The sequence below is a fragment of the Calidris pugnax genome, unplaced genomic scaffold (assembly GCF_001431845.1).
Source record: "Calidris pugnax isolate Ruff unplaced genomic scaffold, ASM143184v1 scaffold13, whole genome shotgun sequence".
Taxonomy (NCBI): domain Eukaryota; kingdom Metazoa; phylum Chordata; class Aves; order Charadriiformes; family Scolopacidae; genus Calidris; species Calidris pugnax.
Genome location: NW_015090810.1, coordinates 18,511,738 through 18,537,729, shown reverse-complemented (window position 1 = coordinate 18,537,729; position 25,992 = coordinate 18,511,738). Strand labels below are relative to the sequence as shown.

Genomic DNA, 25,992 nt, shown 5'->3' with positions numbered 1-25,992 from the left:
GGAGGAGGAGGAGGAGGCGGCGGGGCCGCGGCTGCTTCTTTGTGGAAAGAAAGTTTCGGTGCGGCTCGGCGCAGCTCTGCCCGCCCGCCGGAGGAGGAGGCCGGGCCCCCCGCCGCCGGGAGGGGCGGCTTTCGGCGGCGTTCCCCCTGCGGGGCCCCGGCGGCTTGGGCAGGGGGGTGCCCTCTCTGTCACCGGGCCCCGGGCAGTGCCGCCTTTGGGGCCCGGGCCTCCCGGGAAGCGGCGGGGGGGCGGCCGGGGCGGGGAGCCGAGCGCGGAGGGGGTTTTCCGAGGGGTGTTTTCCGAGGGGGAGAAGGGTGATGGGCCGGGGCTGGGGGAGCCGGTGTCGCCGGGGCGGGCTGTAGGAGCGGAGTGAGGGGGGGCGAGCAGGAGAGAGAGACGTCGGAGAAAACTCTGGGGAAGCAGCGGTCGGTGAAACGAAAAATACGGGGATGGGGGGAGAGCAGGGAAGGGGCAGGGGACGCGGTCAGCCCGGGGCGGCTTGGCATCCGAGCGGGGCTGGGGCTGCTCCCGGGGACGGCACCGCTCCTCGGGAGCCTTTTGTACCGCAGCCCGGAGCGGGCCCCGGCCAGAACGATGCGGTGCGGGGTTCAACATGGCCCGCGGAGCCCGGCGCGGGGCTTCCCTGCCTGGCTTCTGCGCCTTGGCCCGCCGGGATGCGGCACCCGTGGGTCCGGGTCCTTCCCGTTGAAGGGGAAACTTTCTTCGCCCTGGGTAGCAGGGAGGGTGAGCGGAGACACCCCCCTCCTTCTGAGAAGAACGCTCCCCTATTCTCTATGCTTGCCCCCCCGGGGGGGGGGGGGGGGGGTCCCACCCCAATCCTGCACCCAACTGGGAAAGATTCAGAACTGTTTAATAACCGTTGCAAGAAACATTAATCGGACACAGGCTTGAAATGTACAGATCGTGCCTAATTTCCATATTGGCTTGGTTTTCTGCTTTTTGGTTTTTTTCCCCATGTTTGGGTATTGCTAATGGAGGGGTGGTTTTTTTTTGAGTTCATAAAGCAGAAAAACATTTCTAGATACAGAAAGAAAGCAATCCAGCGCCCCATTAGCATTTTTTCGCCTCTTACGAGAACAATACAGGCTCACTGTAAGCTTGCCCAAACATGGGCTGCCTTTTATTATACATTGGTACGGTGCCTGGCGCAAGAGGGTCCTCTTTTTGACTGGGTTGGGATGCTGAGCCCAGTAAGGACTCTGTGTCACAGCACTACCAGGCTGCAGGGGTGACAGGTACCACCTGCCGAGATGCTGGCCTTTCACAAGGAGGGGAAAGGAGAAATCCTTTGAGCAGACCCGGTTCTTCTGCCTGTTTGAAGTAGCAGATGCTCCTCTCCTGTTGACTGCCGTCCCTCGCGTAGCTCTTGGAAGTTGTGTTGTTCAAAGTCTCCGGTACCTTTTTTTTTTTTTCTTTTTTTTCTGTTTTATTTTAGCATTGGTGGCTGTAATTTGAAAAACAAAGTTAATGACGGCTTTGCGATTGAATTGAAAGCTTAGGTGACATCTAACTGTCGGTATGAAGACAACTGTCTGTCTACATCAAAGCTGACACGGCAGCTTACCTTACACTTGTCATAAAAAGGCTGCTGTCTAGCTTTGGTCCCAGACACCTGTGTGTTCCTGTAGCCTGAGGAGATCCTGCATGAAACCTATCTGTCTGCTTTATGCATTTACAGAACTAGGTCTTCACTGCTGGATTTTTCTCTTCTGAGGCATTTTTTTTTTATTGTCACTATTTATACAATACTGTATTTGGTATTGCAAACTCAAGATTGTTCACCTTGAGTGTATTGGGGTTTTAACCCAAAGGTGCAATAACAGAAAGCTTCAAATAAACAAGTTAGCCAGGGGAGAAGGGGTGGTATTTGTTGTCAAGCACCCCAATTTGCCCCTTTTTTTTTCTTTTTTCCCAAAAATGTGAATCTTTTTTGAAGGAACTGCAAGAGGGAAGGGAAATAGGATTTAACTTTTTTTCCCCCCCCTATAGCCTTTTCAGTTGCTGGTGTTTATTTCAGTGCTGGTTGCAGTGCTTGTGAAAATCGCTCACCTGCAGGAAATATGAGGTCACAGTACGTCACAGCGCCCACAGTCACTCTCCTCCTGTTCCTGCTCTGGATCCAGTCCTCAACAGGCTGCAACAAGGCTCTCTGTGCTAGCGATGTCAGTAAATGCCTGATACAGGTACGAGTCCTGTTTCCTTTATCAGCTTTTAAGCATTTAAGAAACAGTTCTGAAGCTGCATCTTAAAAAGATCCGGTGATACAAGTAACCGGCATTTTATGTTAAATAGTGGTGGGTGTTTTTTAAAGTTAATTATGCTCTCCTGCACATGTAAATGCAGATTAACGACTGTTTTATAGATAAGTGCATCTGTATATGGGCGCGTTTCTTCTTTTAATGGAAACACTTTCAAGTTGAGGATTAGGATTGCTGGGTTATTGTTAAAAGCCACTACTAGTCACACTGTTAGTTTTCGGTCTCTTTCATCTTTTTTCGTGATATTATGAGCAGGCAGCAATTTAAAACAGATACTTTATTAGAAAGGTTTCCGTGGGCAACAGTTGTTTTTCTAAAGATACCTGCAATACCAGCAGTTCAAACGTGCTTGCAATGTCTGAGATGTTCCTCTTAAATTGCAGTCTGTCCACTTTGTTAAGTTTCCCAGCCCATGCAGAGGATCTGTAGTTGATGCCTGATGCTCTCCATAACATCATCTTTGTACAGTTGATGAAAAGATGCCTAAAAACTCAGATGAGAGAACTAACACAAGTAGGGACCTAATTTGTCTATGAGTCCTGAGGTGCGTTTGGAGCAGCTTTTTGATCAGGAGGGACCTATGGCTACTAATGGCAGTGAGCAAGCTCTGATAGCATGCGGGTCTACCTTAAAACCAAAAAAAACCCAACAAACAACCCAACAAAAACTTACCAGTTGACCTGGTAGGCAGTGGATTTTAAAGTCAAATCCAGTCACTGCTTTTGACTCGCTGTCTGTCCACACAGAGAAAGAAACAGACTGAGACCAGGTTCCTCTTCTTAGAGCGGGAGTTAAGAGGCATGGTGTGCAGCAGAGCAAAAGCACCTTTTATAGCAGAATTACGAGCAGTTCTGGTATCTGCCAAACTCTTTATTTACTGATGGTGTATTAATCATGATTCTCATGGAATCAAAGAGTGATGTGGGGTTGGAAGGGACCTCTGGAGATCATCTAGTCCAACTCCCTGCCAAAGCAGGTCCACCTAGAGCAGGTTGCACAGGAAGATATCAAGGTGGGTTTTGAATGTCTCCAGAGACAGAGACTCCACCACCTCCCTGGGCAGCTTGTTCCAGTGCTCTGCCACCCTCAAAGTGAAGAAGTTCCTCCTCATGTTTAGACAGAACTTCTTTTGTTCAAGTTTATCTGCTTGTTACTTCTTACTCTTGACTCCATATTGAAAAAAGGAGCCATCACAGGGTCTATTGCAGCTTCCTTAAAAGAAGCCATTTCTTACTCCCTCTTTGTAGATTGGAAATGCAAAAGCAGAGAGCAGGAATATCATATGCTGGTAATGTGCTAGTATGTTTAACTGTAAATGTATGATCACCATCTGAAAAGTGATGCGGAAGTGGCATGAAGTGTTTCCACGTTTACTTCATTTCGTTGAGTTCCATGTAAAATTTGTCTGGTTTACAAATAAAAATATGTGCCAGATTCACAAATCATCCTGTGGAATGAAAACTGACTGTAGACTGAACTGTCTTCTTTCTGGCTTCTGCACTGCCATTGCTTTAAAAATAAAATCGCTGTTTCTCCTATCCCCAGTGTAGTCTGTGGAGTTGTTAAATATGGGAGCAGGAAAGAGGCTTTTGACTTTCACCGTTTCAAAGACAATGCCAGTGTTTTTGGTGGGCATTGTGCACCATGACAAACTGACACACCTACAAGTTCCTTCTGTTGCATTTTCTCAAATCATCTCTAGGCTTGAAACCTTTAACAAGCAAGATGCTAGTTGTGGTGTTGAATGTACAAAGCGCTTAAGTAGTAAGTGTAGTGGTACAGATGTGTTGATTCAGGGGAAAGCTCTTGGTCCAGATGAAGGGGAAACAGGGAAGATTTATTGTCTCCTTTTCCAGGTGGACTGATGGAGTCCACCATCCATGAAAGCACAGACATCTCCTTCCTAAGTAAACACTCAACTTTTATCAAGTCAAGCTTGAGACACCCAGCATTTAAACTTTATTTTTCTGAGCTAGTTTGAATAGAGTAGAGCCCAGGAGGAGTGGAGCTGATGCTACTGAAGTCCTTCCTTGGCCGGGAATAAGGTGGCTTGAGGTTCAGCACTGCATGGAGGTGGCTCACATGACTGTGCTTTACCTTGGCATCTCCGTAGCGACACAGCCCTGTGTGTGCAGAGAGACCCCTGCATGGCTTTACTTGTTGCAGGTGTGTTCTTTCCTACTTTGTACAGCTGATGTCAGATCCCTTTTTAAAGCATTTCCCTGAAATAGAAATCACATGCAATTCTCTGAGACCCTAAAGTAATGCAGACCATGTGAATCGTGTACAATTAATGGGGTAATGCCGCTGTTTGTTTTCACCCTCTGGCTGCTCTCTTCCTGCAAACAGGCCTGACATACCAGTCAGTATTCATTCTTTATAGAAGAACAGATCAGGTCAGACTAGTCTCATTGTGGACATGAAGACTCCTAAAGCTTTGGCTTAAAGCAATTGTCATCTTTCTTCTTGGCTTTTTTATTATTTATTTTTTTTTAAAATCTTCAGTGCTGTTGTGGCAGAAGCACTGTATGGGTATGTGAAGGGTGTGTTATTTCTTTGGTAGGTATACAAGTAGAGTATATCCATGTATTTTTTTCCCCCCGCTAAGCTCTTCTGGAGAAATCTGAACTTTAAAATAAAATACTGTGTTGAGCGAGCTTTCTTGACTATTGCATGACATTTTTCCCTAACCTATTTTTGTAACTGTTCTGCTTTGGCAAAATCTGTGGCTTGAAACCAAGATAATGTCACTCGGAGACAACTAGGGGAGGAAACAGAATGTGAATGTTTGTCATCTGCATCTGCGTGCAGAAAGCGGGGCTGCCTGTCTTAGAGACATAATGAGACAAAAGACCTGCTCTCTCAAAAAGCATATGGCTAACATAAATATTTTTGCCAGCATGGCTAGAAGTCAGCACAGTCATTACTGCCACTCCTTAGGAGCTGCTCTGCTTAAGGGTGGTCCCTACGTAAATATTTATTTTGTTAGATGCAGAACAGAGCATGAGATCAACAACTTGCATGCATTTAGCTTTCCTTTTACATCCTGAGGCTCTAGCTTCATTGGTGCTCTCGTAGTCTACTTCTTGTTTTCCTGTAAGCAAAGACCTGTAAGAAAATAGCTTGAGGCATCTCTCTGCATAAGCTTAGCTTTCGCAAAAAAACTTGTGGCTTCCTATAGTTGTTGAAGGAGTTGTGGATAAGAGTTGGGAGTGGGACCACAAAATTAGTTCTCTTGAAGGCTTTGGATGTAGCTCCTTCCTGTGTCTCTGGGGTTGGGGCATTGCAGTCGATAATTGCTTTTCAGGTAGGCCACCAAACCCTGGTTGCACATAGAGTCATAGAATTAATTAGGTTGGAGGGGACCTTCAGGATCGTCTAGTCCGACCATCAACCTAACTCTGACAAAAAAAACATCACTAAACCATGTCCCCCAGCACCATGTCACCGCGTCTTTTGAACACCTCCTGGGATGGTGCCTCAGCCACTTCCCTGGGCAGCCCATTCCAATGCCTGATAACCCTTTCAGTGTAAAAACTTTTTCTAATATCCAATCTGAACCCCCCCTGGTGCAACTTGAGGCAACTTCCTCTTGTCTGTTGCCTGTGACTTGGTAGAAGAGACCAATCCCTGCTTCTCTACAACCTCCTTTCAGGTAGTTATAGAGCGCGATAAGGTCTCCCCTCAGCCTCCTCTTCTCCAGGCTGAACAACCCCAGCTCCCTCAGCCTCTCCTCATAAGACTTGTCCTCCAGACCCCTCACCAGCTTCCTTGCCCTTCTCTGAGACATTGGCGTGCACGTTGCAGTATTTATTCTAGCACATCTGCTGTTGACTTGGACGCATGGATTGTTTTGATGTTTCCATGTGTGGAGGAGATGAGAAGGCCAGTTAGGCTCGCTGGGCGGAGCGGAGGCGTATGTTGTGTCCTTGCAGCATGGAGGAAATCCTTGAAGGCAGACACCTCGAGGATGGGACGTTCCCACAATGGTTGGTAACGAACGGGTTTGAGGTGGGTCCCAGGCTGGCTGCTAGGGCGCAGGGCTACCTGTGGGTCTTGGGCTTGGCTGGTAGGGCCACGTTGTGCTGGAAGCCGAGCTTGGCTGTCCTGTCTGCAACAGCTCTTTAAACTACTGCTGTAAGGAGGAAACAAACGGCTCTAGAGTTCAGGCATGGATTTCGGGTCTCTCTAAAGAGGGATTGTTTTCTGGAGAATACAGGGTTTTCTCCCCCGAACACTACGTGCCTGCATTCACCTTGGCTGGTGCAATATCCTTCCGATTAACATCTCTCTGCATCTTTGTCTTCGCCCCCTGTTAATCTTGTGTACAAACTTGTCAGCTTGAAAGGATTTCCAAGACTTTTTATCCCTGTGGTATGAAATAAACACCACTCCTTAACTTCAGGGCTTAGGCATCTAAAAATTACTTTTAGTGTGTATGTTGTAGCCATAGTACGTAACGCAGTTGGGTTAACAAAACAGTTCTGGCTGAGTTGCTTCCAGGAGATTTTCTGTTATTAAACCGTTCTAGGAAAAAACATTAGCTCTTTTTCTTTCACTCCCCCTTCCAGTTTGCAGGGATGTTGCCAGTGCCTTCAGGTCCTGTTTCTCACTGCACTGAGAAAATAGTCTCTGTCATTTCAAGAAAGCTTTGAAAAAATGCAGATGTTAAATACCTTGTAAAAATCTTTATTTGCTCTCTGGAGCAGAAGTATCTTTGTTGTATGAACATGCCTGCTTCCTATTTAATGCTGTATTTTTAGACTGAGAGGCTTATTTCTTGCCTAGCAAAATACATTCCCTGATGCACCTTCAGTAGTTGAGCTTGGGAATTTGCCAAGTTGACTTATGAGTAATATTTTCTTCCACTGACGCCTCACCACCCCCAGCTATCAACAAGGAACGTTTCTCATTCTGCCTCGCTTCACCCACGTCTCATGTAAGCATTCTTTTAAAAAGATGTATCCTGCACCAGTATCCAATATGGATGAGTCAGGCAGAAGGACTCAAGAGTGGTTAAGGAAACCATGTACGTGCACACATATATGGAAAAATATACAGTTATTGCCCTGAAGAGACAGTTGAACTGTGAGACGGAGGCAGCTGGAGAGCTGTGCAGGAGACTAATCGGGTTGCTCTTTCTTCCCTCTTCCCTTGCCAAGTCAAAAAAAATAAATAAAAGAAAGTAAAAAATGAAAATAGAAAATAAAAAATTACACTGCTCATAAGCCCTATAAAAATAAAGTTGTTAAAATACTGGTAGTGTAGTGGTGCTGTCCCAAGACAGTGCTTATACATATCGAAGCTAAGCAGAATTTTCTTTATTACGTTGCAAATGTATAATTTAAGGTTACACTTAATTCAGTGAGAATACTGTTCTCTTAGATTCACACAGTGCAATCTATAAAACTGAAACAACTCATGTAGTGACTTTTCTGGCTTTGCTTCATACATTACATTTAATAGTTTACTGAGAATCACCTCTTCCCACATACTGGCTTGTTGGTGTTGCAATGCCTTTAATAAGCATTAAGTTGTTTCCCCAGTTTTACTGTCAAAGAACAAATACATAGGATATTTTTAACACTAATGTATATTAACGTTATTCTCTGCCAATGTAACAGTACTTTACTCGTGGTTGGTTTTGAAGTTGTTTTATTCAGGCTTTTTATTCTCAAGGCTGACACAATCTGTTTATCAAACGGTAAGATAAATATTTTAGAAATGCGTCATTCATTCACATAAGTCATCTTTCTAAGTTTGTGGTGTCTCCTCTTGTGGAAAAAATTGTATATTTTATTAATGAGCCTGTTTTTCATCTTTCATTTGGAAACAGCATAGTAATAGGTGACATTAATAAACTTTGAGGATGAAAAAGTAAAAAATCTTGGTGGTTTTCCACTCTGTAAATAAAAATTCAGGACTTACTAAGACTGCACATTGCAGAAACGTGTGTGGAGCAGAAGTTCACCCTTGATCACTCAGCAGGGCAAACAGTTCACATCAAACTCTGCAGGCAACAGCGTTTCTCAGCATTATGTAGAAAACACAATAGTTAGTGAATTAGGTTTCTTTGCTGGCTTCAAGAAGATTTGTGATCTAGGGTGAAGCAATGGAAATGTAACAGATCCAGGAATTTATGCTGCATTAATATGTTGTAGCACGTCTGCAGCAGGTCTGGGGTTTGTTCAGTTTTAGTCCAGAACTGGGAGCCCTGAAGCTTCACTTGCTTTGGGCTCAAAGAGCAGGGATGGGCGTCATCTTCTCCTTCTCCTGGTCAAGTGCGTAGCAGAGATTTGCTGATGGCTCTTCCAGTAAAGCTGGGGGTGGGAAGGTTCCCATGGTCAGTATTTCCAGTAACCGGATTTTGTTTTCTCGCCAGTTGTGCGTAACGTGATAGTTAGACAAACGTCATCAAAACCAAATTCTTAGACAGGACAACCAAATGTGACTCCTTGATTTCACACTACAGCATGATTATTCAAGCCTATATGTTGTTGTCATGTAGCCGCAATCTTTCAGCCAAACTGGAATTACTAGCAGGGATTTGAGCTAGAGGGAAGGAGACCACCAGGTTTTCAGATTTTTTCACCCATGTAGGCTATTTCCATGTTGCGAGTTCCATGAGTGTGTCTTCAGTGGGGCTGCTAAACCAGCGCCTTTGGGTTTAGGTAATTTGAAGCAAAGGGTTTATCTTCTCACTTCTGTGACACTTCCATTTTTCTAGCTAAATAACGGTTAAAAGAAAATGTGTATGCATGCCATTTCACTTCCTAGAGACTGGGGAAGTGTTGGAAATATCCCAAGGTGTCGGTTTCGGGGGTGAAGAGGGAGGGGGTTGTTTTCATAGTAGCAAAAATGAATCAGCTGGACCTGGGTGGGGGGAAATCATCTGGGCACTAATATAGCAAATGGAGAGCAACGTGCAAGAAGCATTCAGAGATGCACAAAATGCATCAGGTGACTGAATCGGGTAAGTTCCTTTTAGAATCCATGAATAGGTGTGATGGTAGACATCTTAGATCATCTTGAGTATGCACATGTGGCTTATAGTAACTTCCTTTTTTAGCTAAATTATAACGTGCGCGCACTATTTATATATAAAGAAACATCCTTCTTTGAATTTCCTGTTGTGATGGGAAAAACACTCAAAGAACTTGTAGATTCAGGCATACCCAGAGGAGCACACACCTTCCCCATGAATAGGTTTTTTTTCCTCTTTTTAATGCTGACTTTAGATTTGTCTTTTGAATGTCATCTAAAAAAAAAACAAACCAAAAAACTTGCAAAAGATCCTTTTGTAAACTAAGATCAGTTCTTTGGCTGGAACTGTTTTACCGTTTACTCGCTGTATTAGTGTACTAAGCTTTTTTAATGCCGTAATTTGAGTTGCGGCTTGAAGAAGAATGGCTCCGCCGCGTTAGCAGTTTACATCTGGGATTGCCGTGGTGTAATGAGTTTCTGTTGTTTTCAGGAGCTGTGTCAGTGCCGCCCTGGGGAAGGGAACTGCTCCTGCTGCAAGGAGTGCATGCTCTGCCTGGGCACCCTTTGGGATGAGTGCTGCGACTGTGTTGGTAAGTTTGCATTTTTGGGGGATTTTCTTTTTTTTTTTTTTCTTTTTTTTTTTTTTCTTAAATTGCTTCCTTCTGCCACAGCTCTGCTGAGCTCACAGTCTTATAATAGAAATGAAACATGGGGACAGAATCTGTGCTTTAAACGTCTTACAGCTCATTCTGTGGGTACCGAGTGAATTACTGTGGGGAACCAAACAACTGAAGGCGGTATCCACTCAATGGAGTGGGGGGTGGCAGTAGTCCAGGTTTTGCTTGATTAATGTCATCATAACTGACTATTAATTGTGTCTTTAAAACACAAACTCCTTTTTGAATTGTCATCTTGAGGAAACTACGCAGCACCTGCTTTGACGGGGCTGGGTGCTGTATGGAGGTTTCTAACTGTAAAGTGTTGTGACACATAGCACACAGCAGCCTTGGGAATCCTTGGGACTAGTAGTAAATATGCATGTCCTGGTGTTTTCAGCATTCTTTCGTTTGTAAAAAAAAAACAACAAAAGCTCTTTGTGGAGAGTAAGACCAGAAATGCATTGCTACTAACAGGTAGTGTGCAGAGTGCCCAGACCTTTGCAAGTGAATGCTGTCCCTGCTTAAGGAGGGTGTATTCTAGTTCTGTCCCTTGTTTTAAAAGTATGGAAAGCTCCATCCTTCTGTGGCTGCTGGAAGTCTCCCCCTGCTGCCATTCAAAGTCCTTCTGGCTTCCATGAAAGGTGTGTGTCTCAAGTGTCGTTCCTGCTCTCAGCTTCTCTGTCTGGCTGGGCCTTCTCTGGGTTCATGACCATGATTAGTATCAAAGTGCTCTTTTTTAGTGCAGTCCATTGCTTCTCCACATGTTCATCATCATGTGAATGTGCTTTCTGACATCCTGCTTTTCGCTTGGTTCTGGCAGGCTTACCTTTGCTTTACTGTCTTTCAGTAAGCAGTAGAGTGGCGTGGTGTGATTCTTCCCAATGGCATAAAGTATTTTTCGGCCCCTGCACCTGTAGGGGATACACAGAAAGAGGTCCTAGAGCTGGTTTTTTCTATTTTATCTTGGGCTCCTTGAAAAGTGGGGAAAAAAAATGTGTATATTCCTATCTCTTTTTTTCTTTCCTTTATCCTTCCACTGTCTTGTTTTTTGTAATGTAATCCTAAAGTGCGCTGTTGTCACATTCAGTCATAGCCGTGAAGAATAGGGCAGTATGTTATTTCCCTAGTTCAGAACCATTATCTGCTGTAGAAAGCAAGGCATAGTGTGCTGATCTTCTCTAGGAAGAACCTACCTCTTGGAATTATGAAGAAAAAAAGTGAAGTCCGAACATAGGGTGATTTTTTTTTTTTCTAAATCTGCAAATTACTCACTGTTCTGCTGCTCTTTCCCATGGTGTTATCCAGGAGAGAAGTTAATGAGGTTCCAGGTTCAGTTTCCCAGTACTGAATAAATTAAAACATCTCTTGATGGTTCTGTGGGTGCCTCAGACCTTGTTGGTTCTCTGGTACAGTCATGTTCTTCTTCTCTTCAGTGTAGGGTCACCCTTGCCGTAGCCTTATTCAAATGAAGAAACAGGAGTGCGCACCATACCCAGCTTCCTGGAGACAGTTCTCTGCTGATACTTGAGCCGATATTCAAGTCTCTTTATAAGCTGATCATGTGTAATGTAAAAGGAGATAGGTTGTCGTGTCTCTCAGGCCATGTCTGCTCTGAGGTCAGTGATTACCTCCTGCTCTCCAGCACTAACTTTACTGATGCTCAGCTGATGCCCTGGGTTTTGTGGGGATGTTCTCTCCCTTCTCTGACAGGGAAAAAGATGCTGGAGGAGCGAGAACTGTAACAGGTACCTCTTTCCTCTGTTTTTCTAAGCTTTGTGAGTTAAGCTTTTCTAGTCCCTCAGGTAAAGGCTTGTCTGCTTCCATCTTTTCAATAGCCCATTTCTGCACCTTCTCATCCATTCCAAAGCAGTAATTTAGACATGTTTGTTCCTTACCAATTGCTTTTTAATTTTTGTTTTAACCAAAGCTACTATTTTATAATAATTATTATATATAAATACAATTATTATAATTAAAATACTTTAAAAATAGTAAGAGGGAAGGATCTTTGTGGAGGGAGTAGTTACCCATTAAACTACGAGTGATGGTTTCTTGGTACCATCTGACATAATATTTTCATACTGTGTTGATATACACACAACCTTATACACATTCTGCAATAATTTAGTAAATGATCTTGGTGGTTTTTCCTGTGTGTTCTTCTTATCAGTGAAATTTATTTTCTGAATCCAATTTGAGTGCCCTCTAGAAAGACTCACTGGTTTTCATTTCACAACATTAATGCAATGACATCAACTAAAGTATATACCTCTTGACGTATCTGTACAAAACTGTTACCTGGTTTAATATCTTCCTAACTAATTTTCAGGTGGGCATTCTTTATTACAGTTGTATGGGGAATATTCCAAGTGCTTACTAAAAGGTGATAACACGGGGATAGAAATGTTTTTTATTAAAGCAATGAGTCCAGGAACATCTGTGAAAAACAAACTTGCTGAGAGGACTAGGAAAATAATTGTTGAAGGCAGGAAATTTATGTAAGTGGAATTATTTTTTTGGTGTAACCTGATGTTGTTTGGAGGAGAGGCTTGGTTTTTTTCCTACCCAACACTTGGCTCACCAGCCTATCCTCTGTTCCTCCTATTATTAAATGCTGGTAATGCTAACCACTTGCTTAAGATTTGCCAGATCTCATGCTGATCGTCATGGACAAACTTCACTCTGTTTTATTCATTATGGAAATTCATCTACTTAGATGGAAAAGATCGTGGTTTTGTCTAAGGCTGTAGTTAAATATGATTTCTGAAGCTGGAGTCCTAATGTGTCTGCAGGGCAGGAGATGCTTCTCTGGTTGTGTGGGACAGGTAGGCTTTGAACATTCATGTCGCTATCGCTTTGGTACTTTAAGGATTGGTGCGCTTTGCAGCTGTAGCTGGCTAGAACTGTGTCTGTAAAACTACCCAAAACGATATCCAGATGTACATGAGGAAAATGGATTTGTCTGTCTCTTGCCAGGTGACTTCTAATAGTGTTTTATGGCTTCTGAGTTTAAATATCTATGCAGATACAACTTTTCTTTTTAATCTTGGTCGTTTCAATGTTCAGGTTAAATCAAAGATACCCTTCAGTTTCATTGCTAGTAATAAATGTTGGTGTTTAAATGGTTAATGAAAAACTGGCGTCTGCATTGCACATCACAAAAACATTTTGTAGGAAGTGGCAAAGAGAAAAATGATTACAAGGTTTCAAAAAAGATGCCACAAAAGACACTGAAAAATAAGGAAGACGTGACCTGGAAATAAGCGTTTTGCCTGTAGTGACCTCTCCAACTAAGTAGCAAAATGAGCTTCATCTCAGCTGTCTCTAAACAGGTAAAGTCATTCAGATTCTTGCTCCCTTCTGATAGCGATCTTTTGCGTCTCTGGCAGACAACTAAAAGGATCTAGTGCACTCTGCAACAGATGAGACCGAATACTTGAATTGCGATCAGAAGTTTCATGTACCCCAGGACTTGTCAAGATACTATCTTTGTTCAGTCGTAAGCTTTCATTCCAGATTTGTGCTAGGATTGATTATACTGGGCTTTGTCTCTTTTCCCAGGGGAAACAAACCCTTTGTTGAACTCTTCATGCTCTAAACTGTAATGCCAGCATAAAAAGGGAAGTGCTGTTCAGATGAGGTTTTTCTTTTCACTTGGATCTCACAGGTCCCAGGTGTGTTTTGTGGAAGTCTGCAGAGATCTGAAACCTGCCATTACAGAAAGCTTGTCTGGTGTATTTGGTGACACTTCTGCTATTGAGCTAAAAGCAGGATATATATGATAGGGCTCTGTTCTGCTTAGCAAAAAAAGAACCCAAAAAACTGCAATTTTCATTTTCTAAATATTCCCGTCTCTTTCAAGGAGAAGAGTTTAGGGAGTTTCATGTAATTTACTGTCTCGTTCCTCTGCAGGTATGTGCAATCCTCGCAATTACAGTGACACACCTCCAACGTCCAAGAGCACTGTCGAGGAGTTGCATGAACCAATTCCTTCACTTTTCCGGGCACTGACAGAAGGGGATACTCAGCTGAACTGGAATATCGTTTCCTTCCCTGTAGCAGAAGAACTGTCGCACCACGAGAACCTCGTTTCTTTTTTAGAAACAGTCAACCAACCCCAGCATCAGAACGTATCTGTTCCAAGCAACAATGTCCACGCACCTTACTCTAGTGACAAAGGTAAAGAGTGTAGTGTCTAAATTCCTAGCGCTTCCTCTCATCTCTTCCAGGAGCCTTCTCAGCACATACTCTGAGCTTGTCTGTGCTCGCTTCTTCTTTTCCCAAAAAAAAGTGTGAAAAGTTCAGTCTAATTCCGAGCATGATGTAGCAAAAGGAGTGAGGCAAAAGTATTGAGGAACACGGAAGATGGTGTTAAAGTGTCTGATGATCTTGGGAGAAGGTGAACCACATGAGTTTATCTCTACAGTTCCTCCTCGGTCATGAGGCAGTTTGTTCACATTATTTCATGTGCACTGGCACAAAGCTCTTTGCTTTTTGAAGCAGTTACCTGTAGTTAAGGAGACAGGACAGACCAAAACCTGAAACCAACTCATGTGTCAGTGCAGAGGTAGGCAGCTGAAGCGCATGGCTTCAGAGGTTTGAGAAAGTCACGTGCCATAAACCATTGTAGCTGCAGATGTTTATTTCTTTCATCTGAGCTGGCATAACTTGAAGTCTTTAGAAGGATGGTTTGTAGGAAAGACAGGATTAATAATAAACCCAAGTAAGTTTAGCAAGATCTCTTTTTATGTTGAGGAAGGATATGTGACAGACAATCCTAAAATAAGCAATTTGGGAGTGGGTTTTCAACTGATGTACTCGTTCCTTTTATTTTTTATCAAGTTTTTTATATTCTCACCTTCAGTTTAGAGGACAGACTTCAGAATATTGCTTGCTGAAGTGGGAGGGGGGATGAGGAGTTTGAGGTAGTGATACTAGTGGCGTAAGAAAAATACTTTTGGCTCCTTGGTTTCCACGCTAAACCTGAAATACTTTTCCCTGCAAATCACTACATCAGACTTAAAAGAATCTCATAAACAGTTCATAGTGAAATTGCTGCTTAACAGGGAAAAAAAGAGCATCTGATTTGTTTTATTAGTGTAATTAATGCTTTGCTTCCTTCCCAACGCACACTTTAAATATTCGTAACCCCATATGTTGCTGTTGTGATGGCTCTTTTATCTTATCAATGAAAGATACCCTAATTGATGGACACACTGCTTTTCCATACCGTTGTGAACCTTTGACCTAGTTATATTTCTGAATAGGACTGCTGTTGATTAAATGGGACCATAATGGCAACTTTTCTAATTTCCTTTGGTTAAGGCACGTTAGAAAAATAAATTAATTCCAGAACTGGGAAACCAGATGGTCAGAAAGCATCTCATTCATATGTCTTTGACGTTATTAAAACGCTTGCTTGCCATTATGAGAACGATGCAGAAAGCCATGTTAAATGGCAAGCCACAAAAAGCCCTGTGTGCAAACACTCCAGTATTTAAAGATGTAAATTATACTTGGGGGAAAAAAAAATTACACTTAGAACAATCTTGAATATATTCCACTGTACTTAGGTACTGCAGCCCAGATGGCTGTTCCCTGACAGTCCTTTACTACCACACCAACAGGATGGGCTAATGATAGTTTTGGATTAAACTTGGAATTTGAATTGCATCTCAAGGGCGTGGAGGAGTTTTGAGTTTAACAACACAGACAAATACATAACGCTGCATTTTTTTCGTAGTCAAAAGTCTCCTTCATTTCATTTACTAAGAATATATTAGAGATTAGCTTGAGAGAGCTTTCACTGGAATGATGGCAGTCCAAAATCAGCAAGTTATATTTGGAAATAGTTACCAAATGCCACTGGTTTTCGGGCTTCAGTAGACACTTAGAGCAGAAATAAATGTCAGAGCTGTTCTTGTAATCATCGGCTGTGCCTCCTCCATCTTAGTGATCTGTGAAGAACTGGAAAAGGTAGAAAATGGCTTTCAACATCCTGTACCTTAAGTGTCTAAATATATAAGCCTGTTGAGGAGTCTGTCTTTCCTTGGTTACAATGTAGATAACTTTATAGTGCTTTGGTTTTTCAGAAGTCATATTAAAGTTTACTTATAAAAACATGGATGATTCAAACACTGAGAACAGAAGATGGAATGAAAAGTTGGCTGCTGGCCTTGGTTGGTTGATGTTTATTTTGGTGGAAGTAAGGACAACTGGGGAATCGTACCTCTTGTGCTGGATGTTGTGTGAGCCAGGGGATGGTATTGTTTTTAATACTTTTTTGATGAGTTTGTTGGGGAAGCAGTAGCCAAAAGGTGGAGGGGTAGTAGATCAAGGACTAAAGAACGTTGTGTGCGTGGACACTCAGAGGGAGCCCAGGAAGTTGCTGGAGTCTGATGGCTTCTGTCCATCCAAAATCCCACCATCAAGTCCCAGTGGTTTAACAAGCCAGCACGTGTTGGAAGCACCGCTGAAAGAGAGGTTGGGTCTGTGTGTGTGTATGTGTGCGTGCTTGGTTGAGGTAAATACAAGCACAGCCTGGAGTAGAAGAAACTGAAGACCATGTCTTTACCCTTTCCTTCTCCCCAAACGTGCTGCTAGGCTTAAGGGCAGATCTTGCAAATGGAGACATCCTTATGGTGACTCTCTAAGCAGTTGTCTTCAAGGCTGTGACATCCAGGGATTTGAAAGAATATTCCCGTGAGGAGGAACACAGATGCTTTATGTTTTCTTTACAGTGCTGTGCCTCCTCCATTTTGTGGTTCTTCTGTGGCTCCTTGCATGCTTCACTCCAACATGGGGTGCTGGCAGCAGCCTGTGGCGCTGCCTGTAAAGGGAGAGGGGCTAACGAGAGGTAGATTTTGGTTAAGGGGACAGTAGTCTCTGTGCTGTCTCCTGGAACGCATCCCAAAATTTGGAAAGGCTCTGCCTACAAATACCCCTTGTCACGTCATTTAAGGCAGTTCTGACTTAAATTCCGATGTGCGTTGACGCAGGGATCGCCATTAAGCTGTCCCGGGGTGCCAGACGTGCTCCTTGAGGCTCTGGGCGAGTGCCAGGAGAAGCAGCATCAGCCACGGGAGCCCACGAGCTTTGTGCCCAAGCGGCGTGAAGCCACCGGCCCCGGGAGGGCGGCTGTAGATCCGGGAGGAGGTGGAGTGCGGTGGGATATAAAGCATTCCTTTCTCGCCCCGGCCTGCTGCGAGCCCAGCCGCCAGACCTTGAACTTCCCCCTTATTATCTTAATGAGTGTCTTCCCTTTCCTCCTGCAAATTGGCTTTTAACGTTTTAGCTGCCAAAGTATGTGTGCGCTGCTGGAGTTGGTGTCGTCCTTCCCATCAGTAGTTTCTGGCAGTTGAGCTGCTATTTCAGAGAGGATTGTTAATCTAGAGCTACATTTATACTTTATTCTTTTTGCTTCACTTTTAGCTGATACCCTCAGAGCTCTGAACTGTGAGTTCAGATGTTTAAGTAAGCTTAATTGTTTCAAATGATGACAGGATGTTGGCGAGAGAGAGAGGGGAACTAGATAATCTTTTGGCAACTGATGAAACAAAATCTGTGTTGTAGTTAAGGGTTTCTGACTTAGGCTGCTCGGTGACACAGGGGATGGTGTCTGCTCTGTGCTTCTGCTCCCCTCCAGTGCCAGCCAGGGAGAGCAAAGCTAGAAATCCAGTAAAGTGGCATCTATCTCTGTAGGTAGTCTAGGATGATTTTTTTATTATTATTATGCTTATTTTTAAAGTGTCTTTCTATAAGTTCTGATTGGCGTAACATGGTATGGCTGCTGGATGGACAGTTATCTTTTTAAAGTACTTTCATAGCTACTGATAAACAGCCCAGCAGACAACTGAACTTACATAGCACCTTTAGCTTCAAAGGTGGCATACAGGGAATTGTCATTAACTGGAAAAGTTTTTTCATCTTGTAGATAGCCATTTTGCCTTAACTTAGAAGAACTGAATTGTTTTATCTTCTCTGTGTTGCTGAATTCCTCTGTAGTGCAGCAATACAGCTCTCACTTGCAGCACAGTGCAGCTATCATAGCAAAGCCTGATAGAAACCTAAGTCTATTTCTTCTGGTTGTTTTGAATTTAGACTTGATTGTTGTTTCTCCTACACAACCTTCCTTGAATATGAATTGCTGGGGGGAAAAGGTGAGAAACTCGTGTTCTAGAAAGAAAAGAATGCTGCTGCATCCTTCTCCCTCCCCGCACCTGTAGTCTGTTGTCTCCTTACTGTGTGAAAATTGGCAAAATGCAAATGAAAGAGCTGTTCCTGCACTAAGTAACATCCTTTTTATCTACACTGAGGGAGCCAAGTGATGACTGTGTAATTAGGTTTGTGAAACAATTTAAATACTCTCCCGGATCCCAACTGAGCCTGTAGGTATGTATTTTTTTCCCCTGTGTAACTCTGTTTCTGCAGCCTATAAAGAGAGATTTAAGGCTTGAGGCGAGGAGCTCTCCTGCTTTCAGTAATTCAGCCTCTACACGGGCACACAGATGCTGCTGACGAGGGGACCAGGACTGTCCCGTGATGAACAAAGTACACCCTGGCCCATTTGTCTCCTTCAGACCTGGCAGGTCTCTGAGTGAGTGGGACTTCAGAAATGCTTTGGTAGCATATACAAGGAACATGTCCTCCAGCTGCTTACAAGAGCTACTGGGAACCAGCCAGATCTAATGCTGTTCTGGCCTGCTGTGCACAGTCTGTCCTCTCCCCTTCACAGCATTTTTGGCCTGTTCCTCTAGGACCTAATCCTCTTGGCTTGTGTGCAGGTGGAAATAAACTTTGTTCTCCACTCTCCAGTCAGTCAAGATTAGTATCATTGGTGGCTGCTGCCACCTTAAGAAGGTTGAGGTCTGGGTTTCATTCCTGTTTTTGTCCTGGGAGAGTGATTGATGGGACCAGTTTCTCTGGTCTGATCATCTGGTTTTGCTAGGGTTATGGGCTTGGTGCTGCTCGTTCTCCAGCCTTCTTCCCCCCGAGAGATGTCTTCAGTCTCTCAGTTCAGCGTCATTGATCTTTACATCCTAGAAATCACAGGCTCTTCTACTACAAGAGGTTTATTTCAAGTTTCAGCAGACAGCTGAAAGTCCTTCTCCAGGACTTCTGAACTGGCACTAACATAAATGAGGCTGTCACAGATGAGGTTAACATGAAGCTGAACAAAGATGTTTTCTAACAGAGAGAGGACTGGTCATTCTCTGGTGTAAAGACAGCCTGCAAGTGCTGGGAGCAGCTAGCCCACCTCAGAGTGCACACAAAAGGGTAGGCAGGATTTTCAGATGTCAAGGAGGAGGACGCGTCCACAGAAAAGCTGTTGGGTACATTGTGCTCTCCTGTACATTGTGTTGCCCCTTGTCATGTGCCCACAAGCATGGGCACCACAGAGGTCATCTGTTGTTGGTACTGGGGAAACTAATGGCTAGTTCTGATGACTTGGAAGGTGATGGAGACCCTTGCTGGCCTCAACTCACCCATGTACCTCCCCTTAAGAGCTTGCCATGAGATGTGCCTACTACTGAGACTGCTAATCTGTGGGGCACCAATATTTGAAGGGGGGATTCTAGTGGACTTCAGCCTCCCAAGACTTGCTCACAGAGAAAAGACTGAATAAGCACTATGGTTAACAACTACACTGCTCTGAAAGTCCTTCAGTTATTCACCCTTCTACATATCTCTATAATAATTAAAAAAAAAAAAGGCAACAAACCACCACTGTCTTGATTTACTATTTATGTTTGGATTACATTTTTCTAATCCATGTTGGAATGTAGGTCAGTGTGATTCTCCTGGATCTGCTCACCATAAGTAGTAATAGGCCAGAAAGCTCCTTTATGTCTTCTGCTCACAAACCTGTCTGATGTGTGTAAGTGAGACATTCGTGTTTGCAGAGAGCTTTCAGTTGTGCTTTTCCCCAACGTGTGCTGAGTTACGCTGGGGGTAAATGTGATGCAATCGAGGTCCTTTGGAGGATGAACAAAGTTATGGTGTAATCACTGGGTCAGCACACAAGACAGCTGGTAGAATCTGTCAGCTCGGAGGACTGGAAGTAGACTAGGGTGGGATGGTTTTGGTTTATAGATGTGGTGAATGCCTTAGCTCCAGTTTGAGGTTGCAACACCAAACTTCATGGCATTTCAAGTAATTGCATGGATATTAGAAGAATGAAGTCAACACTTAGGCAGAAGGAGTTTCTTAATCTTAGCTGTAAAGCTGGTGTTGTTGCTAAAAAGAAAAAAGTATGCAGTTCCGAGTTGAGGAAAATAGGATTCCCTAGCTCTGATGTTTAATGTGTTGGTAGAACATTTTGGAGTTGGGGCGGAGGAGGAAACATTTACATAAGTGGGGTTTGGTGGTTTTTAAGTAACTTCTCTAAACCTGAAGTTTTCATGATAGCATATAGTAACTGCTGGCAACTGTCTTGATAATACCTTCAGAGGACACATGCTGCTTGTTACTTTGGCATAGCCTGTCCTTACACTTTAGAAGATATCCCTTGTAACATGGGGGGACAAAACCCAAAAACATTCTTGCCTGTGACTATATGAGTAAATTAATCCAGAAGGAGAGCAGACAACAGGTTGAGTTGTAGACACTGAAAACTTGAAGCTGATAGATTGTACCTTGGCGCTCTGCCTCTTCTCTCTGCTTTCACTGTCACCTTTTTTTTCCTTCTGCCTCTTAGTCATGATGATTTGCAGTCCTACTTCAAAAGCTGCACATTTAATTAATTTTTAACTAACCTTTACAAATATTTTAAGACCTTTTAAACCAAATCTTTTCCCCCCTTTTGGTTTAGAACACATGTGTACTGTGGTGTATTTTGATGACTGCATGTCAATACATCAGTGCAAGATCTCTTGCGAGTCCATGGGAGCTTCCAAATACCGATGGTTTCACAACGCCTGCTGTGAGTGTATCGGGCCAGAATGCATCGACTATGGCAGTAAAACTGTAAAATGTATGAACTGCATGTTTTGAAGCAGGAAAATTGTAATATAGCAATACTGAGGCCAAAGTAATCTCTCTCGGTTACAGAGATGAGGATTGCAAATACTGCGTTTTGGTGGAGTGCCTACTGGTTGCAATTAAATGTACCTGGTTGAAAAAAGATGTATAAAGTCTGAAAATTATTTTTTTTTTAACTCATGTAAGCAAGGCTAACTAGTAGAAGTTTCAACACTATGTTTTAAGTTTTTCTTTATTTCTGCATAAATGGTAAAGCCATGCTCATCCTTGCTGTTCTGATTGTTTTCCTTTGATTTGAAAATATTGACTATACCGTTTTTCAAAATGTAGTACTGTATCTTGTAGTTTAGAGTAGGGAAACCTTAAAAGAATGAGAATTCCATCATCTAAGTTCAACAAATTATTAAATGGCTGCTTGGTTGGGGGGGTGTCTCTAGGGGCTGGGTTTTTTTGTTTTAGTTTCTGGTTTTGTTTTTTAACTTCCAGCTTTTGAGTTTAGCCTTCTATTGTGAAAATGGTATTTGGGGAAAAAAAATAATTCATACTTCAAGTTCAACACATGGGCTGTCATGGATAAAATCCTAACTTCTTAGAAGGGCTGCCCAACAAAACACTACATATGGGACTCTTTTCTTCCCACTTTCATTTGCCCTGTTCTCGTAAGTACATTGGGGGCCTATGTTGCATAATTTGTATATTAGGAAAAAAAAATCTTTTCAGTCTTTTCTTAAATGCCAAAATAAAGCTGTTAAGTGCAGTTGCATCTCCCTCCTTTCACATTGATCTCTAGGGTTGCTAACTCCCTGAACATACAGTCCAGTAAAGGAAATGTGAAAGGTTATTAGGGATGTAATGACTAAATGAATAAAGAAGAAGGAAATGACATGAACTAGCAGTGGTACAGGACTGAGCAGCAGGCATGTTCCCATTTAGTAGTTTGCTGTGAATATTTATTCCAAAACATAATTCTCACACACCCCCAAAAAAATGTTGTCACTGAAGAAGGGAAGATGTGTCTACAAAGGCAAAATTAGGATGTTCTGAGTTTAGAACACTGTTCATTTTCCTAAGTTAGAGTTTTGATATGCTGACAGTTACATAGCAGTTACTATGACCCAGTTAGGGCTCCATTGATAATGGTACTAAGTACGACAACAAAGTGTATGAGTAGTTAATGATCAGCTTTTGCTATTTATAATTATGTGTGGTTTAACTCCTTGAAATTTTTTTAAAATATGTATATGCATATGCACACACAGAAAAGAATTTGACTCATGTTTCTCTCAGTAACCTCAACCTGGAGGGATTAAACTGTTTTCTAGTCACACCTGCCTATCTGTACCATGTACAAATGAAAGCAGTCATTTAAAATTTATTTTGCTGAAAAGTTTGTCTGAATGTTTTTTCTATTTTGTCTCATGATACAGTTCTTTCAATAAGATGAAATAATAATAATAATTAAAAAAAAATCTACTCTTGTGAAATAGCGTTACTTTCTTCAGTCTCTTCTTCAGTTATAAAGAAGTACTTGAAAGGTGAATGTTTATTGTTTCAAGCTAGTGGATAATGCAATAGTTTCATACTTTAAACTTGCAATTAAGTGATAAAAAATCGTAGATGTGAATAGAAAAAACTTAGCTTATCATGAAGGAGTTGTTCTTCCTATATTTGACAATTCACATTATCTTTTCTTCTGCTTGAGTTTCTTAAAAGGAATGGAGAGAAAGAATATGTTAGGGTAGCTGTGACTGGTTTTAGCTGGAGGGTGATGCTTCATCGTTCTTGACCAAGACAGGAGACATACGGTAAGGATTGCTACAGGTCATTAGCATGCTCCAGATTCTTGCCATGTGAAATTATTGGAAACATTATAGTAGTTCAAGATCTTCTTGGGGGAAACACAGGACTCAAAGGCTGTGGGGAAAGGCATAAACATGTAAACAGAGTTGTCTGTGTAATGGCCTGAGAGCGGGTAGGGAGGATGCGCTCCTGCTGGGGCTTGCCTTATTTTTTGTAGTGCCTGATGGTGCCTAGAGTTCGCTGTAAGCGTTGTGTGTATGCAAATGCCATACAGCAACATCCAGTGTGTTTCATTACCGTGAGTGTTTCAAGAGGTATTTTAATAAAAAAACATTACTGGTTTGTGTGTTTTCTTTCTCAAGATTTTCTCAGGGCAACTGTACCAGGGAGCATATTATAAAAGTTACTGATCTAGATGGATGGAATAATACAGAGAATTAACTCTTCAGCTGTTTTTTTTCCAAACTTAAAGTTGTAGTTTTGAGGTTTTTTCCTTTACATAAACAAATAACGTAGAATTGTATTAATAGTCAAAATGCTCTTTCTGACAAATCTAACAAGTTTGGAAAGTTGTTTATTTTAGTCTTGCTCATTTTACAAGAAAATTATCATTTATTTTGGGGTCTTTTATTTCACCTGTGTCTCGATACCAGCAAACCATCACCTGCACAAGTGCTTTAGAATACTTAAAATAAATACTTAAAAAACTTTTCTGGCTTGATCTTCTCCAGGTAAAGCATCAGCCAGTTTTATCACTGTCCTTCAGGACAGAGTTGTAAATCACTGAACTTAAAGGGAAGCAAAAAAAGGGAATTCATGTAATAAGACGCTATACAAATCCCTAGTCTGTTCGGGTTCTGACTGAGAAGGGGTTGAAGGCCTTTTGTTATTATTTCTCTAAAAGTAGAGAAAGTTTTTGTTTAGTTGCTTTGGGTTTTAGTTTTGGGTGGTTTGTTTTTTGTTTGTTTGTTTGTTTTTTCCCCACAGGCACTTGTTAGTCCTAAATTTCAGAAGCATTGACACTGTGCAGAGAGAGTGAGTACAATGGCCATAACGTGACATTTCTTTCCTGTAATTTCTTGGGGTTCCTGTCTTCCTTTTAGTACATTGAATTTATTTCACATCAAGTACTTTAAAAATAAATACAAGAACATTACCTTGTATTATTAATTCATTAATACAGCTCTGCCTTCCCCCCACCCTCTTTTTTTTTCCTGACAAAATGCTTTCTAAAGCTCTCCTCCATTATTATTATATTTCATTTATGAGGCTCAGGTACATCAACAAGACTGAATTTCAAAGCAAAGAGCTGGTCCCCTTAGAATCCTTGCTTGACTTTGTCCATAAAGCAGTAAGAATTTATAGAGTGAATGTCAGGCATGGAGGGTGTAAGTAGGTCTGTGTGACCACAATGAGTTTTGTAAGTTAGAAGTCACCCAAATGTGTTTCACATGGCATAGTTTCACATTGATATAGTCAGCACTGCACACAATCACTTGTTTGTCTTCAAAAAATGGGAGAAGATTCATTCTGGGTTCATTAGCTGATGGGCCCATTGTGCGTGAACTTGGGTTGGCAACAACTTCTGGTAATACTTATTCTTCAGAGTTGAGAGCCTCTGGCAACTGTCGCTTCAAGTGGAGATCCTCACAGGCAATCATCTCAAATTACTACGGGATGTGACTAAAGTAACCTTTCTCTCTTCTTTTGCCAGAAATAAGCTTTGTCTAACAAAAAAAAAAAAAAAAGAAGCAACATTAGCTGCAATGTTAAGTTAAATAAACCAGTAAGCCCTTGCTGTTAAGCTGTTTTTTCTGGAGGGAGGAGGTAAATTAGAAGTTGTGTGGTTATGTAATATGTTGTGGAGACAATATCTCTGTGCTCTAACACTAATCGGAGTGTTTACAACCCTCCCTTTTGTATTTTCTACTGAATAGCACAAATTCCTGTGGGGGACCTTTTTACATTACCGCAGGAGGTTGCACAAAGAGCTCATTTGACAGGGACTAAGCAGCATTGAATCTCAAGTGAATAAATGAAGCAGGTGGCACGCTGCCACAGTATTAATGTGTCCACTAGCCCAGGGATTATGTTTGAGGCTGTGGGAATGAATCGGCCTGCTTCTTACTGAAACAAATTCCCTTGTTGATGAGGAATCCTGAAAAGGATTCAAGTTATGCAGGTGCTTAACTTAACAGAAACTTGCATTGTACGAGACAGAGAATACAAAATTCCTTTTAACATCACTGTAAACAGGATGCAAGTTGAGATGGAGATGTGTTTCTTGGCACAGGTTCCCCCCCCCAAGTCGCATCCAGAGCAATTCTGTTTTCTGGTATTCCAGAGTGGCAAAGGTGATTCAAGGTCAGATTCGTTATGCAAGATGAAGTCAAAGGCTGCTGCTGTGTGAGCTGCGAATGTAGAAGCTGGCAGCAACGTTATTCAGAAGGCAGGCCAGATGCAAACGCCTAGAGAGCCCTGTCAGCTCTTGAATTGCTATTGATGGCTTTCGATGTTCGCCGACTTCGCACTGTTACAAGGGGGTTTTTTCACAGTGGGTTTAGCCTTACGCTGCATTAATTACTGCTAACGCTTATATTTCCTTGTAGATCTGCCCAGAAGAGCAGTTGGTTCACAGAATGGTTAGAGGTGGAAGGGCTCATAAACTTCATCTAATTCCAACCACCCCCCATAGCTGCCCTCCGCGACCGCTGGAGACTTTACAGAGCTCCGTTACCGGTGTTTCCCCACCTCCCTGAAGCAGGAGCGGCCTCTGAAGCCAGCTCCCCTCACGCCCGGCCTCCCTGGGCCTGAGGGACTTCAAAATGGGGGGGGCGGGCGAGGGAACAAGCGAACAGCAGCTCCAACCGTCCCCCCCTCCTCCCAGCGCGCCCGCTGCTGGGAGTTGTAGTCCGGCGGCCGGAAGCCGGCCGCCCACCCGCTTCCGGTCGGCGTCTCCAGGAGAACTACGACGCCCGTCATGCACTGCGCGCAGGGGTGCCCTCCACCCTCACGCCTTCGCGCATGCGCAGATCACCCCTCCACCCGCCCCGGCCGCGGCGGCGGCGCGTGCGCGCTGAGGCAGCTCGCACCGCTCCCCCGGCCGTCCTTGCCAGCCGGGCGGCGTGAGGCGGGATGGGGCGCGAGGCGGCGCCCGGCGCCTGAGGAGGCCGAGCGGGACCCCCACGGTTAGTGCCGGCCGGCGGCGACGGGGACGGGGACGGGGGAGTCTGCGTTCTGGGCCCCCGCCGGCCCCGGTGAGGGGGAAGCCGCTTCCGGGACTGGCGGGG

The 25,992-nt window shown here is 43.2% G+C and overlaps 2 protein-coding genes across 2 annotated transcripts in view; both read left to right on the top strand.

Moving 5' to 3' along the window:
• TWSG1 (twisted gastrulation BMP signaling modulator 1) overlaps window positions 1-22,386 on the top strand; it is a 22,734-nt gene extending 348 nt beyond the window's left edge. Inside the window, exons 2-5 of the mRNA XM_014938520.1 lie at window positions 2,039-2,204; window positions 9,754-9,853; window positions 13,835-14,101; window positions 20,733-22,386. Coding sequence (XP_014794006.1) covers window positions 2,082-2,204; window positions 9,754-9,853; window positions 13,835-14,101; window positions 20,733-20,914 — 672 coding nt within the window. The 5' untranslated portion in view covers window positions 2,039-2,081 and the 3' untranslated portion in view covers window positions 20,915-22,386. The remainder of the gene's footprint in view (window positions 1-2,038; window positions 2,205-9,753; window positions 9,854-13,834; window positions 14,102-20,732) is intronic.
• A 3,372-nt stretch (window positions 22,387-25,758) lies between these two features.
• The window catches only part of RALBP1 (ralA binding protein 1), a 35,870-nt gene continuing 35,636 nt past the window's right edge, over window positions 25,759-25,992 (top strand). Inside the window, exon 1 of the mRNA XM_014938651.1 lies at window positions 25,759-25,890. The gene's annotated coding sequence lies outside the window, so the exon portion shown is untranslated. The remainder of the gene's footprint in view (window positions 25,891-25,992) is intronic.